The following is a 16,927-nucleotide window of genomic DNA, read 5'->3' on the forward strand; positions in this document are numbered from 1 at the left end:
AGCCTTCAAGCCAAGCATCCAGAGCTGAGGTAAGCCTGAATTCAAACACAAAATTGCATGGTTGAAGTCTATCCCTGAACAGCACTTTGGTATAAAATTTGGAAACTCAGGGTCKCAGTAGACAAGGTGCCAGAAAAGTAGTATTTATTTCAGTGTTGGTGCAGCCAGGACTCGTTCTGTTGCGCTCAGCAACATCTTGACACGCTGCACTAATCTTAGCTGCGCGCTCTTAAAAGATTATTTTTGTCTCGGGTTCTTTTTCTAGTCTTTGATGCAACAGCCTGCTGCGGGTTACATCAAGCCTGCAGAAAATCCCTCGGTTTTCTCATCCCTTGTTTTCCAGACAGCCGGCACTTCCTCCGGGTCCAGGCGACGGGCGCCGCAGGTGAGCCAAATCCCGGCCTGTTTGGGCCGGAGATTAATTTCTGTTTAAATTAAAGATGCTGTTTGGATTAAAAGGCTGAGGCGGGGGACAAGCAGAGTCGAGCCCATGGTCTGGGCGCTGTGTTTTAGGCGCTTTCACTGAGGGCGCCCCGCTCCCCCCTTCACGGCTCGGAGCTGCCGGCGCCGCGTTCCGTGAGGGCGAAGGCGGGAGCGGAGGGGCCGCGTTCCGTGAGGGGGAGGGCGGGAGCGGCGGACCCGCGGTGCGAGGCGAGCGCTCAGAAAGGACCCGGTGGGCGGCGGGGCGCGGCCGCCCCCCTCTCAGGAACGGCGGGGCCCGGTGGACGCCGTCCCGCGCCCGCCCCGCCGCGATCACGGGTCGCCGCCCGCCTCCCCCGCCCCGTGACAGCCAAGATGGCGGCGGAGGGGAGGGGGGATCCCGCCTGAGCCGCCCACACGGCGGGAGGCGGCGGGGGCGAGCCGGGCTCCGCTGGGATGAGATAAGGGCGCGGGCACCGAGCGCGTTGCTCCCCGAACCCCCTGCAGCGCCCGCTCCTCGCCCCGGGGAGCGCGGCCCCCGCCTGAGGTGAGGGCGGCGGGGCTGTCACCGCCGCGGGGCGCGGGCCGGGGTTTCTCCGAGGCGATGCCGCGGGTCGGGCGCTGCCGCGTTCCGGGGCCGGCGGGGAATGGGCGCGGGGCTGTCAGCGGGGGCGGGGAGGCCGGCGCTGGCGGGCCGGGGGCTGAAGCGGTGCGGGGGCGGCGGTAACTTTCCGCTGGGCCGCGGTGGGAGAGGGAAAACTTTCTCCTTTCTCCTTGTGCCCGTCGTGTCAAGGCTCCCGCCAGCCCCGGCCGGGCCCGCGGAGCTCCCCGGGCGGCGGGGTTGCGGGGCCGGCCGAGCGCTCGCCGCCGACCTGCCATGTTGTACGGGCTGCACGCCGCGGGCCGGGGTGTGTGCGTGTCCCCGAATCCGCGTGTGTGTGCATTCCTCAAATCCCTGTGTGTGTGCTCTCTGAATCCGAGGCTGTGCTTTCCCCGAACCCTTGAGTGTGTGCGCGTTCCCCAGATCCGCGTGTGCGTGCGTGTCCCCCAAATCCATGTGCGGTTTTTCCGCGCAGCACCGCTGCGTCAGCCGGAATTGCCCAGTGGTGCTCAGTCCCACGGTGCGTGTTTCTGTCCCGACTTTCCCTTCGGCGGCCTGGGTTACCCTATACCTGGATTAATGCGACGTGCTGGACACGGTGGTAGAAATTAGCCCTGGCATTTTTATCGTCATTCTGTCATGAGGTATACTTGTAGCACAAGTTGCTGGCCGGGGAATGATGGTATTCAATAACTTCCCAGTGACGGTTGTTATTCTGAAGTTATTTCGAACAGGCTCCGTTTAAAAAGGTGCCGCTTTTGCTTTGCTCAAAATGAGGTCTTGACTTGATGCCTAGTTCCGAAACTTCATTTTTTTGAATTAACTGAGTGGAAGTGTGGTGTTCTGGGCAGCTTTTTACTTCATCTCATATTTTTTTCTGGAACTGTTGCTCAACTGGAGGTTTCCGTAAAAAGTGTTACATTACAGTACATAATATTTCACTTTCTGAATGATTAAGCTCAAATATTTAATCTTGGCAAGTGTCTGGTTGTTTAGGGACACTAATTGAGTTAGTCTAGCCAAGGAAGGTCRAGAGGGAGTAAATGGGTTGTTTCTGGTTTGTGTGTCTTGCATGCAAGTTGTACTTTGTAAGAGTCTTGCTTTTCTCATGGTTTTTTTTTGAAGTAATGTATTTAGAGTTCTGGTGATACTTCATCTTGCTTTTAGAGTATCACGGAGTCTGTACATTTATTGAAAGTGAACATTAAAATGGGACTATGGCAAAGGGAGGTGGTTTTTAGGGGTAATTGTGACTGGGCAYTGGAATAGAATGGTTTAGTTATCAAAAATAGAGCATTAGAGTTTCTGTGGTTAGCTTTTGGGGAAGGGGAAAATTGCTTGGAGCCTTAAAGACAGGTCAAAAAAGATTAAGCTTCATGTTTTACCTCTGGAAATATTGGGCGCCAGCTGGATGAGTACTTTCCTCAAGTTTGAGTGGCTTCTGCTCCATTGGAGCAGCCTCTACCCAGTGGTCTCTTCTGAAAAATGAGTTTCTTAGAAAATAGTCCAGAAGAGTATAAGATCTATTTCTGCAAGCAGTAAGACAAGGCACCAGCACTATTTTCTTTAAACTGGGACTTAGTTAGAAATGTTTTCTGAGTATTAGAGATTTTCACTCCTATGATTTTCACTCATATTTTTGGTAGCCGTATGGTTGCAGGTTTGTGTTTCTGGTGAGCAGCTTGTTCTATATAACACCAATATGCTGCCTAATGGAATAACTATATGTGTTAATGGCAATATTAGCAGTTMTCTAGTTAATATAGCCAGAGTTAATTATTAGTTAGAAAAAGCACAAATATTGACATAGCCTGGCACACACTATAGGGCTCAGGTGAACGGCGCTGATGCAGGTCAAGCCTTAGAAACAATGTAAATAACCTGCTTCTATTTAAAATATGTGCTTGAAAGGGAAAGTGGAAAGGTAGAGAGTAAAGCCAGCTGGTCCCCAAAGGGAGTGAGGTTGTAGCTGTTCTGTGTGACTCTAAAAAAATATTCTGGGCACCACCACTGCCAGAAGCCAGTTTGTCAGTTTTTAATCTGYAGGATTTTGCATTGAGGTTTTACTAATTTCTAGGTTAATTTCCGCTGTAGTGTTGTGATAGCTGGAGAAAACTGTCTTGTGACTCTTCAGAGAGGAAGACAATTCCTMGACTAAGATGAATGATAATGAGATTTGGTAACCTTGAGGTTTTGATACGGGAAAGAGAAATTTGCAGTGTCACTTAAATATTCAACATCCCTTCTTATTTCTCTCATGCTCCCTAGCAGCTGAGTTGCAGTTAGTTTTGCAAGTCATAGTAGGCTGAAATGCTTTTTATAACAGTGGCTGCAGAGGCATTTGTGCTTCCTGGCCAAACACAGGCAGGTTGTGAAATGGGAATAGCACAATAGGTACTTAGTCAAAAGCTTTCTCAATCTTAAATTTATCTCCTGAAATGAAGACTTGCAGGAAGTCTTCTTTCCGTTTTTTGTCCTTTCCTCAACTTTGACCTCAGTTTTTAAATATGACATGACCAGAAATTTGGAGGCCAAATGWTGCCCAATTTATGTTGAATTAAAAATAAAAAGTCAGTATAACCTTGTAACATTGTTCAAATGAATGTTTGGGGTATTGATGGTTTCCGAGTTTGTTGATGTCTGACAGAGGGTTCCAGTAATAAAGGTTTTGATACCCTTTTAAAACCGAGGTATTTGTTCTGAAGCTTCCTGGAAAGAGCTGTAATACTGAATAATACTAGTAATGAAAGAAGCAAAAAAAAAAAACCAAAAAAAACCCCACCAAAATAATTTCTGTACAAGTGACTTAACAAAGTGTGATGCAATTTATGGTGATTGGTGTATTTCCAGTATGTTTATCTTGCTTGTTACAGTATTTCAATCAAGCTTCTCTGGGATGTATTCAAGTTTCAGACTTTTGTTAAGCTGACTCTCATAAAACCCAAACAAAAAAAAAACCCAAAACCTAAATCAGGTTATTCATTTCCCACTTCACAATCCCTCTCCAAATACAAACATGTAAAAATGTAGAATCTTTGAAGAAAGCTYAGTTTGAGCTTGCCCTCATGCAAGGGTGCAGGTGTGGTTTGGGGGGCTGAGATTACTTGTCCCTTGTCCTTCTGCTGTTACTTCACTGGGTGGTGATAAGAGCACAGAAGAGGTCCTGGGTGACAGAAGAGGCCCTGGATCTCTTCCCATATATATCAATTGTGTATTTAAATAATATTTGCTACTGCAGACACAWATCATGATATAATGATTGCCATGCTAAGAGCAGCAAATCCTGTGAAAGCTAAAGAAAGCTCTGCCTTGTTTTTTAAAGTGATAGCCAACAGATAGGGGATGAATATGTGTAAACTGTGAAAGCATCACCACTGTTCAACCATTGTTTAAAATCAACTGTTTCCAACACTGGTACTGGCCAATTAATTACTTGAAGTGAATGAGATTCTTTCCTATATGGCATAATAATCCTTGGATATTTTCTGCTGTCTTTCAGTTCWGGTTTGGTCTGTGCCTGCTCTGGAAATAGGCTGCTGATGCTTATAAASTGCTCCCACAGACTCCAGAGTCAAAATTAAACCATGCGGGACAGCGATGCCAAGAAGTTTGATCTATAACACTCATTTCAGTAGCAGTCTGTGATGCAGAACTAGTCACTGGTAGTTCCCTAAAGAGCTCAGAAACAGTACCAGGAGGAAATTGAGAAGTGGAAATGAAAGACTTGAGAAAGTGTTGGCTGGCCCGACTATTTTAAATGGTGTATTTTTACCCTTTCAATATATTAGATGTGAGATATATTGGCTTATCTGATGTATATATGAAAAATGTATATATGTCTAATGGATATATTAGATAATGGTTACTGTAGAGGCTAAAATAGAGTGAACTAAGCAATAATGGAAGGGGAGTAAAAGGAGGAGGAACTGTGGTCTAAAAATAGGATGAGAAGAATAAGGAGCATGTTAGAAGTAAGTTAGCCAGTTATAACCTCCATGTTTAATATTTACTGTAAATCTTGACTTTCAAAAATCTGGGTCAGGAAAATCATTAATGCTAATTAATAAAATTATTTCAATTTGGCWGTGTGAAATGGAAGTGAACAGGCAGTAAGTGTGGTATGTAAGTATATATATGTAAATAAAGTCCCAAGAGAAAGCCYCCACCTTGTGTGCAAGCTTTATGCAAACACAGAGAAGGGCTTTGTGGGCTGGACTCCTTAGTTTTGGTTTTGTCTTGAGCTTCAAAAGGARCTTGTGGACCYAAGGAATTATTCTCAGAATTCCAAACTCTACAAGACAAGGATCAGCAGTTGTTACCTTGGCATGTCATTGCTCTTCAGCGAATTTACTGTGGTTTTTGGGAGGAGACCTAACGTTGCTTTCCATTGCTTCGCTGGCTGGGAAACTGTCCCAGCAATATGTGGTAGTTGATTGATGTATTTGTAGCAGAGCTGGTAGTGGTACTTGCACAGTTACTGTTCTGTGGAGTAGATGCTGAACATTTTTGTAACTGGATGTAGAGATTTTCTGGATGAGGGAGGTATTAGTGTTATCATCCATTAAACCTTTCAGTGGGGTGTAGATGATCTGCAGGCAGCAGTTACAGCCCTGCAGATGCAGTCTGTGCATGGCTGTCCCTGTCTATAATTTGCCAAGTGTGGTTGGGCCCAGTTTGCKCATCTCACAAAACATTTTTGCTGGCCAAAGGGAAAAAAATCATATAAAATGATTCTAAGTCTCAAATAGTGTTTTTAAATGTAGCAAAATGTGTCAGAAACAAACCCCATCTGTCTTTTCTTCTATCACACCATGAATTCAAAATTTAATTTGRGTAGAGAATGGTTTCAAAACAAAACTGAGGTTGGCATGTGTGTCCAAATGCAGCAGGGTGAAAGCAGGTCRCTTCTGTCACTCTTGGTTGATGCACTTTGACATTTTCAGTGACAGATTTTTGGTTCAAAGCTCAATATTGGAAGATTTTCTATTTTCATTTGCCTTTTTCTGCTGTGCCAAGAAAAATAGAACATTTTGTTTGGGGGACTCATTTTAAAAGTTGTTGTATAGTAAATAGTTGTATAAAAAACATGGACAAGCCACTCTCCTGAACCGTGCTTTGGATGAAGTAATATTTACATTTTATTGTGCTTATTTTGGCTTTCTTCCCCCTGATTTGCTACAATTTGTTTTCTGCATCCCTCTCTACAAACACATTTGTATTTCAGAAATCTGTTCCGTTCTTTGGTTGTGCCTTTTGGCCATAAATACTGTAATCGAGAAAGAAAGGTGGAAGTTTTATAACAACTGGCCCTATTGTGGTTTGTCTTTGTCATGAATCCTGGGATGCTTGATCATCGCTTTCCTGATTTTTGTAGGCAGGATTGAATTTCATGGCATTTTTCTGTGGCACAACTGGAATGATCACTGAAGCAGTCCGTGCCTTGTTAGACCCTCTTGGTAAATGCTTTGATTTTACTGAGACTACAAACAGCACTGAAAAACAAACAGAACACTTGGTGAGTGAGGAAGAAATGTATAGAGGATGTGGGATATGCCTSATCTCTCCCTCAGGGTGAAGTCTATTCCCTCCTGCCTTATCTCTCCACTTATCCTGCTTCTTCCTTTAAACTTTGATGCTGTAGGTGACCAGTTCCTGCTCACTTCACTGTAGCCATCCTGCTGAATCTAGATTAGCCTCTGAATTTAGGCCTAATCTTTCTAGGCATTGCTGAACAAGTCTACTTGTCCCTCAGCTCCTGGCTACATTCCTGTTTTCTTCTCCCAAATTCATGGTCTTTTGTTTTGTCCCTGTGCTTTTATCCAGTACTTTTCTGTTTCCCAGCACCTCTTAAGAACCTTTGTTGCCAAGTTTTCTGAGCTCTCTTGATTTTCTCCTCAGCTGTTTGGATCAGAGATGTAARCCATGACTTGGTACAAATGATTGTGAATGGGCCTGAAAAACACTTKGTAGCATTTCCAGTCCAGTGATGCAGGGCAGAAAAATCTTAGGTTTTCTCCTGGGTTTTTGGTGGATTTTTTTTCTTTTGATAAAAATTGATGCAGCATCAAAAGAAGCTTAGTAGAGGCTGGTGGCTTTTTGTGAATTATTGTGTTGTCTAACATCACTGAGTGCAGATGTGTGCAGTAGCGTCTAACAAGTAATGCAGTTGATCACTTTAGCCCTGTTTTCACTGTTGCTGTCATTTGTGTAATTGTAGGAGGAAATGGGAAGAAAAAGTACAGGCGRTGTCCTACTAAAAATGAAAATGCTATGAGAAGTTCTGGTTTTGGTAATAATGCAAGTCCTTTGCATTCTTGTTTCTTGAATACGTAGATTCTTTCCTTGATACTTAAAGGACAAGAAACTAGTTGTAAATAAGTTCAGCAAGTAATAAAAAAATAGAGCTGCAAGTACATTGGCAGCAGTTCTGGCTGTGTTCCTTGTGATGCCTAAATYTATATTTTTTCCTTTCATTTAATTTTTCTCATTGRCTTTCCAGAGAGTTGACTAGAAAATAAGTTTTTTTTAAGTATCCATGGGGAAATTAATCATGTGTTAATGCTGCCTAACTCTTGGGCTCTTTCCATCTGTGCTTGAGGTCTTCAGGTGATCCCTAAATTTGTAATTTCTGGCACTCCTGGAAATTTGATATTAACAGTTGTGAAGTTTGAGAAAATTATATTGTGCTACTGCTGCATGCACTTTGTAGCCTTGTGTGAAAATGTTGAAAGTCAGATATTGCAAAGTACCTGCCTRTAACTGGTGCAGGTCCATGGTGCTGTGTGGGTTAGAGAGACCTGCACCAGGGCTGGATTCACTGTCTGSGCTGTCAGAGTAATGACCAAACAGTGCTGATTGATCCTATGTGATCTCCGAGAAATGGCCTTGTACACTGGGGTTGTGAACAGAACCTTGAACTTTGTGATCCCAAAAATACAATTCTGGTAATCTAATTCCCCAGATTTTTCTACTTCAGSAATGGAAGCAAATCTTTCATGGCTTGTATCAACCCTCCTGAGATGTTTCTTCCCAGCCTCTCTTATGTTACACTTGGTTTGCTGCCGTYTTCTCACAGTAATCTTCTGAGAGTGTTCTCTAAATCTTGGGGAATAGAAGYTTCCTTTAAACAAAGTTCACTTTTRACTACAGCCTTGCTGACGCTGATGAGTTGTTCTGGGAGCCCAGAGTCTCAAAGTGTCTCCAGTGAGGTGGCATCCTCAGTCCTGTGGTGCAAAACTACTGCTTCAAAATGCTTAAAGGTAGCATGGGCTCCTTGGGCTTGCAAGTGCCTCAGTGTAAAACATAAGCTCAAGCTGTCTTTGGTGATACCAATGTTTAAAAGTGGCCATGCTGGTGTTTAGTGGGTTTGAAGAAAAATTGAATTGTTACAGTATTTGCAAGAAGACTCTATCACCCACTGTGAGAAGAACTCAGGTAAGGTGGCTACATGAAAGAGTCTATATGTATTGCTGATTGTGGAGTTAGAAAGATCTGCATAAATACCAGAATCTTGCAAAGAAAAACGGTTTGAAGTAGATTTTGAAATCTACTTGGGCTGAGAGACACTTTGATAGCTGGCTAACACCTAGGAATRGGCACGGAGGTTATTGATCATCAGAATATAATGGAAGAGTTGAAGTAATTTGAAGTGGCTGGCTCATCTCTTCTTTAATTTATTTTRGTTTAGAGCATTAAGTGTTGTTTGCATTCTTAAAATATCAGTGTAGCATAAAATTTGATATTTTGTTTCTTAGCTTTAAAGTCTGGTCTCATTTACTTTTTTTTAGTGAAGCGATATGTAACCTTATCTCAGCAAGTCCTACAGCAATCCACAGTATTCATTTCATGTGACTGGTGCAGTGAAGTGTGCAGGAAGTTTCAACAAATGTGTACCTTGTTTGATTCTTATTTTTACTGTTTCCATAGGGAATGAAACTTTAACAAGAAGTCTATGTTAAAGCCTGGCTGACAGCAAGAGAGGCAAAGTGTAGAAGCAATGCCCTGATGAAAAGGTAGGGAGCACATTGGTAGAGTTTGCAAAAGGTTTGTGTTCTGCCTTGGGAATTCCTGTGATATCAGAGACACTTCTGCTTTGTTCCTGGGATTGTTTGCTTGCTGTGAAGGAAATACTGGGGGGAAAAGGACTTGTCTGACAGTTTTGCCAGGCAACTTTGGCAGTACAGAGATGGGGTGAAGTTTTTTCCTTACATAACTGCAGTTACTCACATGTCTYGAGACTGTTGAATTCCCATGTGATTTGTGTGGTGTTATGTCTGAGAAGTGGTTCTGAGTAGCCATAGCAGGACTGACTGATCCAGTTAACTTCACTTTGCTCTTGCACGCACAGCTGACACATCTCTGTGGGTTGATTGCTTCAACAGGCTAATGTAGCAATACATGTGTGAGGTGAGATGTTGGGGGCTGTTAGAACTTTATTAGCAGTTTTTAATGGTTGGCCTCTGATTTGTGTCTTTGTTCATCTGCTCTTYGTGTGCCTTCAAAGGAGTAAGTTCTTGGAGTGGTACTGTATGATGAATATTTTAAAAAAGTAAAATATCAGCTTTGAACCATTTTAAAACAAGTTGCAGAGTCTTGCACTGGTTTCCAGCCTACTCTAGGAGACACTTGTTCTTGTTTACCAATGGAGCATCTTTGGAGTCAGGCTAACAAAGTGAAACATCACCTGGTTTAGACTGCAAATGGTTCTACTAAGGAACTCAAATTAATAAGCAATTAAATATTCTCAAAGAAAAATGCAGGAAGGAATGAGAATGATGATGTGGCAGATTAAAAGATTACAAGGCAGTTGTTGTATTTGTCTGCCAAAGGTGGACTGGCAAAAACTATTCTAATAGAGTCAGATGGTCCTTACTGCTGTCTGGAAAAGTTGGCTCCTGGAAAGAAGCTGGCATGGCTGGAGCAGTTCTTCTGGTCTGCAGCTACTTACAAGTCACCCTTACAAAATTCTGTGGGTAGGAGCAGATTGTAGGATTTAGATCAGTATTTTCCTTGCAAATGTTGTAGTTCATCTGTAGTAAACTATACTTCGTGAAGCATCGTGCCTGTTCCTGCTGCACAGATGGAATACATGGCACATCCACATCAGTTCTGGTCATGTGGTGGAGAAAAGCTGATGTATGCTTTCCTCTTATGGTATTTGAATGAGAAATGTGATCTGCTSAAAAAGCTTGGACACTGAATGGATTACAAAAGAAATGATAAGCAGAAAAAAATCTTTAATTAGTATTTCCTAAATGTTAATGAAAAAAGAGGATGTTAGAAAATTACATTGAATAAACAGTGAAAGCGTGTTTACCCTTTGTCTTTCAGCAAAGTAATCAAGCTARTAGTTTGTGGATCTGAGATATTATCTAATTGTTTCCCCTGTTCTATATTTTTAGAAATTACAAAAAGCCCTCATCTGTAGCCATGATCTGCAAAGTGCATGCGTATTTAATAATTTTTTTACATGTGACTTTGCTCTTTGCAAGGATATTTTGGTTCTTTCTGATCTTTATGGTGTTTAATTTATAGTGGCATTAATTATATGACGTTCATGAAAAAAACATTATGATGAGATGGCTCAAAGACCATATATTGCACTTGTTTCCTGGGACTTTTGTAAGAGGTTATGGTTATGATCCCATGGYATGTCTTCAAAGTGCAGCCTTTTGTTCGTAGATTACTGAAGTGCAGAGAAACAGTGGAAGCTTCTCAGTGTGACACTCTTAATGTTGGATTTCATCTGGAGCCTGCTGCTTCAAGCAACCCTCTTGTGCAAGTGGGATGTTTCTGCTGTGTTTTTCATGTTTGTTTGCTTTGGGGGTCTTTTTCCCCTCAAGGTTGACTTGCAGTATGGTGAGATGTTTTAGGGAGATGAGTGAGAGTAAAAAGGTAACAGTATGGAAGTAGTAGGGGAAAATATGCTACTCCCTGAATGGAAYTTGGGCAATATTCCTGACTTTCCACACAATACAATTGAAGGGCTAGATTGGAGACTTTGTAGCCAAGCTCTGTTAAACCCTTTGCAGAGGTGGGAACTCTGGGGCTTTCTGGCTGATAGAGCAGCTGAAAACCAAGGGGGATAAGGAAGGATATCCTGCTGTGGAATCAGCAGCTGTGGAGAAATCTCTCTCCTTGGACTGACACGTCCCCATCCCAAGGTTATCTCAGGTACTATCCTGCAAATCACACCCCCAGGGGACAACCACTACTCAGTGAGTAAGATGTGTGACTAAAGTCACTGTGGAATAGCTTCATCATTTTCTGTGATGAAAATTCTTCATCACTTTCTGTGAAGTGCTCTTCACAGAATGATTATTGGTCACTTGAGTTACCTTACAATTGTATACCTTCTTTCTGGGGTCTATTAACAAMCTTTCCATAAATCTGCTTTCATAAATATCAGTGACCAGATATTGAGCATTTGAGTATCAGAGTAGCTCTAGTAAAATCTAAGTAAGCCTTAGACTAAAATACCACTGAAGTTTGTCTTTTGCATTTTATTTCATTTTTAGCTGGATGCCTTTGTATCAAAAGACAAAGACCTTAAAATCCTTTTAGAATTCGTGAATGGTTTGGGTTGGAAGGGACCTTAAATATTGTCTCATTYTACCCTGYCATGKGCAGGGACACCTTCCACTATCTCAGGCTCCTCCAAGCCCTGTCCAGCCTGGCCTTGGACACTTGCAGGTATGGGRCAAATATGAAGGGATAATAGATCATCAGCCAGGCCTTTTAAAATCTGCATTAAATTATGAAAGTCTTGCTGACTTGTGTATTATGTGCTATAACCYTAGGAAGCAAATTTGTGTGATAGCAGGTGTTTGTATGTAGGGGATTCTAATTTTAACTACCTCTAAATGAGGAGAGCTTGTCCCAGATTTTCTTGAAAGTGCTTTTGGGAATAAATGAATGTTTGAATTTAAGACTTCTGGTATAAACTTAACATGGAATAATGGTGAGGCTAAAATTGTGGTAAAGGTATGTCTTTTCAATATTACATATATTTGTATGTATATATACACAAACATTCTGCTGATTTGTCTTGACTGATTAAACTGGTGTAGTGCTGTTAATACACTGGAGTTATAAATATTGCTTGCAGTTATAACAGCCATCATTTGTATAATTTCTGATTGCTAAAGTGTTAGTTTCATTTCATCCTAAAAGGCATAATGATTCACTCCAGAAATGAGTATAGTTTTGTGAAATGATGCTGGTGAGAAAAAGAAAAAATCTCAATGTTACAATAGCTACAATGCAGTTTTACAGGGAGTTGTTAATGTAACAATATACTTAGAACTTCAGTCTTATTAGCTGAAAGATGACGGTGTTTGGTCTGATGCCAGAGTTTAAGGATACTTAGTTAAACATCTCCTTCTCTCCATGCATTTGTTCCCAGCCTGCCTGGGTCTGCTGGAGCCAGATGGACAGTGTGATAATAGGCAGCATATGCAGAGGTTGAATTTGTGTGTCTTTRAATATGTCACTCAAGGAGGAGTTTGAATTTGTAGTTATTACCTTCATATATATGCAAAGTAACATATTCCAGATGTTTTTGAAATAACTGAATTTAGGTTAAACTAAGCTCAGGTTTGTAACTGCATTCTCTCTTCAAACACAAGCTGAACAGTTATTTTCAAACTGTTAACTCTCCTGTATATAGACGRTTGCTTCCCAATATGTTTGCTAAATTGTCCCATAGTACCTATTAACTGTATAGAAAAATAAAAGTTAGATCATTTGAGGTTTCTTCTTGGCATTTTCTAAACCAGTGTAAATAAGCATAAAATAAAAACCTTTACTCATTTCCTTGCAACTTTAGAAGCATGTCAAGCCAGTCCAGCAAAACACAACCAACCTACAAATTAAGAGCAGGAAGAAGCAATTGCCTYTCATGTTGGTGGATGAGGTTGGTAGGGGTGACCAGGCACAGCCTGACATTCTTCCTGCTTGAGCAGGGACTGGTGCTGGAAATCTGAGGCCAGCTTGAAACAATTTGATTAAATGTACATTATCAAGTTGGGACATAATTTTCTGAATTAACAGTAAGAAATGTCTGAATTTATTATGTTTAACAGARATTTCTTGGTCAAGTCCAAGAATCACGATGGCATGAAGTTTGATAAGGCTTAATACTTGCCACCTAGAGCAAAAAAAATAAAGGGAAATAAAGCAATAGGAATAAMGTTTATATGAAAACTGAAGTCTTGTACCAACCATTCAAACTATTTTAAATTCTGCTTCTTCAGTTCTAGAATGTCAGTAAGCTCTTCAAACTCCTGTGTGGTAACAGTTTCTCTTGCAGTGAAATTTTGCRCCCAAACAAAATTTTTACAACAAAAGAGAGTCTTAAATAACTTGTCTGGTTTAAAAAGTTGGGAACTTGATGACAGTAAGCTTCCTGAAGCTACTCTAGCAAGATTCCAGCACATATRGGTGACTTGGATAAACATTTTTAGCCCATTTCTCAATGTTCTGTGAGAGAGCAGAAAGCTTTTTCTTTATTTGCAAGCTATGATTTTATGGTTTGAAATAATARTTTTATCATTTCTGCTCTGTATTTCTTTTGTAACAGTTGTAACACCTTGTAATGGAAGATGGAAGACAAAGGGGCCCGTGTTGCTGACTACTTTGTTGTCGCAGGATTAACGGATATCTCAAAACCACTGGAGGAGGAGATCCACTTCAACGATGCCTGCCATAAAATCGCCAAACCAAAAGAACCCATTACAGACGTAACAGTCCTTAATAAATCCCTGGGGGAGGAGGTTCCTCAGGGCTATAAATGCATAGATGTCACTCCCTCAGGCCTGTCTGCAGATCTCAATAATGGCAGCCTTGTAGGACCGCAGATGTACCTTTGTTATCGCCGAGGGAGGGATAAGCCTCCGCTTACTGATTTGGGGTGAGTGCTTTCCCTGYTCCAGTGGGTGATTTTAACAGTTTTATTTGACTGAAGAGCAGATAAGGCAGGTTTACAGAAATGCCATACTTTTCAAATACAAGGCAAAACTCTAAACAGGAAGATACTTGTTTACTTGAACATACTGTAACCCAGTATGGAASGGAAAATGCATGCTGAGTGGATTTTAATGACAAGTATAATCCTCCCCATTTTGGAGTTTTGAAAGCCATTTATAATTTTTAATGTATATGTTTGGATTGGGATAAGATGCTTAACCTATTTAATACAGATTGAAAAGAGGTAAGTGACATGACATTCTTAGGGTCAGCTGATGAATCTTTAATAGAACTGAAAAKAACACTATTTTGCAGGAAACAAGATGCTTAAAAACAATAATATATGAGGAGAACCAGTATAGTTTCATCATGAAGCTTTTCTGTTAGAATACAGGGGGATACGTGACTTGAACTTGTTGGTAAAAATGTTTTGCTCAAGACAAGAGCAGTAATTAAAATTTAAAGTGTTTTAAAAATGTGCCTTCTGACTTTTTCTCATTCCCTTTTAACTAGGGTTTTATATGATGGGAAAGAAAGAGTGAAGCAAGGCTGTGAAATCATTCAGACCACCCCGTATGGGCGGCCTGCCAACATCAGTGGCAGTGCCTCATCACAGCGGGTGTACATCACCTTCCGAAGGGCCTCTGAGAACATGACCCAGAACACCCTGGCTGTCACAGACATCTGCATCATCATACCGAGCAAGGGAGAGACCCCTCCACATACCTTCTGCAAGGTGGACAAGAATCTTAATAATAGTATGGTAAGACTCAAAATCTGGGCTTTGAACACTTGATACTCGGTGATGTGATGTTTGTGATGTATCTGTGGCAGTTCTTGGAGTACTCGGTGAAAAATTTTCATAAGTGCTCTCCAAAGATAAATCAAGTATTGGAGGAGTTGGAGGATTACATTCCTTTGTTCCTACTTGGAACGAAGTCTTTCTGGAAGCCTTAGAGCAAATGTTTGGATTTTTTTAGTGCTGACTTCAGCATCTTTGGATTGGTCCTTTAGAACCTGTTGTGTACGTAATTGAAGGCTTTAAGATGTGGCTGTTTCTGACACTGCTTTTACTATTGTGGTGGGAATTCTGTATCTCACGACTGGCTTCTGTTTTGTTTTCTGACTCTTCCCTTCACATGCAATGCTATTTTATAAATGTTACTCTCCTCAGTAGTTTCACAAACTTCTTACTTGAAGAAAGTTGCTTGTGAGTGATGTTGGAAGCTGTTGACTGTAAGCACATTTAAACRTTTAATACGGTTCCAAAGCCTGATGTGCTAAAATACACAGGTTTCACAGCACTTTGATTTGCAGAGCTGAATATTTAGGTGTCTGCTGGTTAAATCTGCAGCCTCATGTGCTGGTTCTTGCAGGGTCATCAGAAGTCAGCATGCTGGGGAGGATGCTGACTGCTCTGCAAGTAGGATCATGTAAAAAAGATAATGGAAATTGATTTCTACTTGTTTTTTAAAGAAATGTCTGTGGRCATTAACCAATGGATTTTTCAGTTCTACTGGTACCGATAATGACTGGGTTGTGGGGATGTTATCTTTTGGAAATTGTTACACCTTTTTGCCTTCARTGAAAGCTCTGTGTTCCCCTCTGGGTGCCGGTCTTTCCTGTTCCATGGCTTTCCCTATTATTTTCTCATGTCCAGAAACTGAGAACTTAAAGGCTTAAGATTATCAATATTATTATTAATTATATTCTATTATGTCCATTTGTTATACTTCATCACTTAATCCAATAATTTCTTTTATTTTACAGTGGGGTTCAGCAGTATATTTATGTTATAAAAAGTCTGTGGCAAAAACCAACACCATATCATATAAAGCTGGTATGTAATGACTATTTAGCTTTTTTTATCTTCAGTTCAGGGTGTACAGGCTCATTTATAATGTAATACATTTTGTATTGAAGAATTGGCACCATATTGCCATTGTCCAAAAAAGAATCTTTCCCTAAAGAATYCTTTTAAAACCATGTCCTGAAAGAAGCCTTAGAACTGGGTATCATGACCATGCTGTTTTAAAATTTGCTTTTAATTCAGAAGCTCAGCTGTGTTTTGATAGAGKTCTACAAACCTGGGTGTCTCCCATCTCTGTTGTTGTTGCTGGTAACTGTTTCTTAAGGATGTGTGTGTGTGTGTGTATGCAGAAGAAAATACCATAAAAATTTTTCAATGCATTTTCATGATCACTTTCTTTAAGAAACATTTTGAAGAACCATGCAGACTTCCACACTGCCTTGAGCATCAGAGGAACTGAGCTCTTTTAAGTATTTTTGGATTGTGTATCATCTTTATTTTATTGTTTTATTTATAAGACACCAGAATTTGATTTGCTCTGACTGATGAAAYGGTTGCATTTGGGTTTGCATTTGTTGTGTCGGTTTTTTTAAACCCTGATTTTGTTTGTCATACAAGTCATGAGCATGATTCACACTTAAGCTTTAATCCACTTACATCTGTTTTAGATGCTGCTCTCTRTAAACAGGARTTCAGGACGTACTTAAAGCGGGGAYGGTACATTTTTCGATAAATKAAAATTTTAAAAGGCCCCACATATGCATTAACTTGCACAAAATTTTGATTCTTGTTATGAGGGGGAACCACTGCCCTTTTTGCTTACAAGTGTTTGGTGCTTATTAATATTCACCTTCCTCTTAGAAAAGTGCATAGTGATTGTGCTGTGTAATGGAGAGAAATGCCAAATCCTTTCATGCAGTATCCGTTATCAGTGTGGAGTCCCCTAGGCTGGCAATCAAGACAGGATGGATTGCTGCAGCYTCTGATGTAACTGTGAGGATCTGTGTGCTAAAATCCTTTGCTTCAGATCTCCATGTTTTACAGTTGTGTTTAAAATTTAAGTCTAAACACATTCATCTGACAGCACAATAGCTGAATCCTCAGCTGAGGTGGATCAGCATAATTGATTT

General features: G+C 41.1%; 1 protein-coding gene across 4 annotated transcripts in view; it reads left to right on the forward strand.

The window, feature by feature from the left end:
* Positions 1–324: 324 nt before the first annotated feature.
* Positions 325–16,927, forward strand: part of DENND4A (DENN domain containing 4A) — a 49,590-nt gene continuing 32,987 nt past the window's right edge. Inside the window, exons 1-5 of one of the 4 annotated variants that reach the window (XM_057372309.1) lie at positions 325–385; positions 8,948–9,033; positions 13,602–13,931; positions 14,501–14,750; positions 15,758–15,827. In XM_057372309.1, the coding sequence (XP_057228292.1) occupies positions 13,624–13,931; positions 14,501–14,750; positions 15,758–15,827 (628 nt within the window). In that variant the 5' untranslated portion in view covers positions 325–385; positions 8,948–9,033; positions 13,602–13,623. Of the gene's footprint in view, positions 386–812; positions 968–6,350; positions 8,456–8,947; positions 9,034–13,601; positions 13,932–14,500; positions 14,751–15,757; positions 15,828–16,927 lie in introns of those variants that run through there. The other 3 variants (XM_057372308.1, XM_057372310.1, XM_057372311.1) reach the window with 3 other exon arrangements.

Source organism: Malurus melanocephalus, unplaced genomic scaffold, assembly GCF_030028575.1.
Source record: "Malurus melanocephalus ecotype Western Australia unplaced genomic scaffold, MMel_1.1 scaffold_169, whole genome shotgun sequence".
NCBI classification, from domain to species: domain Eukaryota; kingdom Metazoa; phylum Chordata; class Aves; order Passeriformes; family Maluridae; genus Malurus; species Malurus melanocephalus.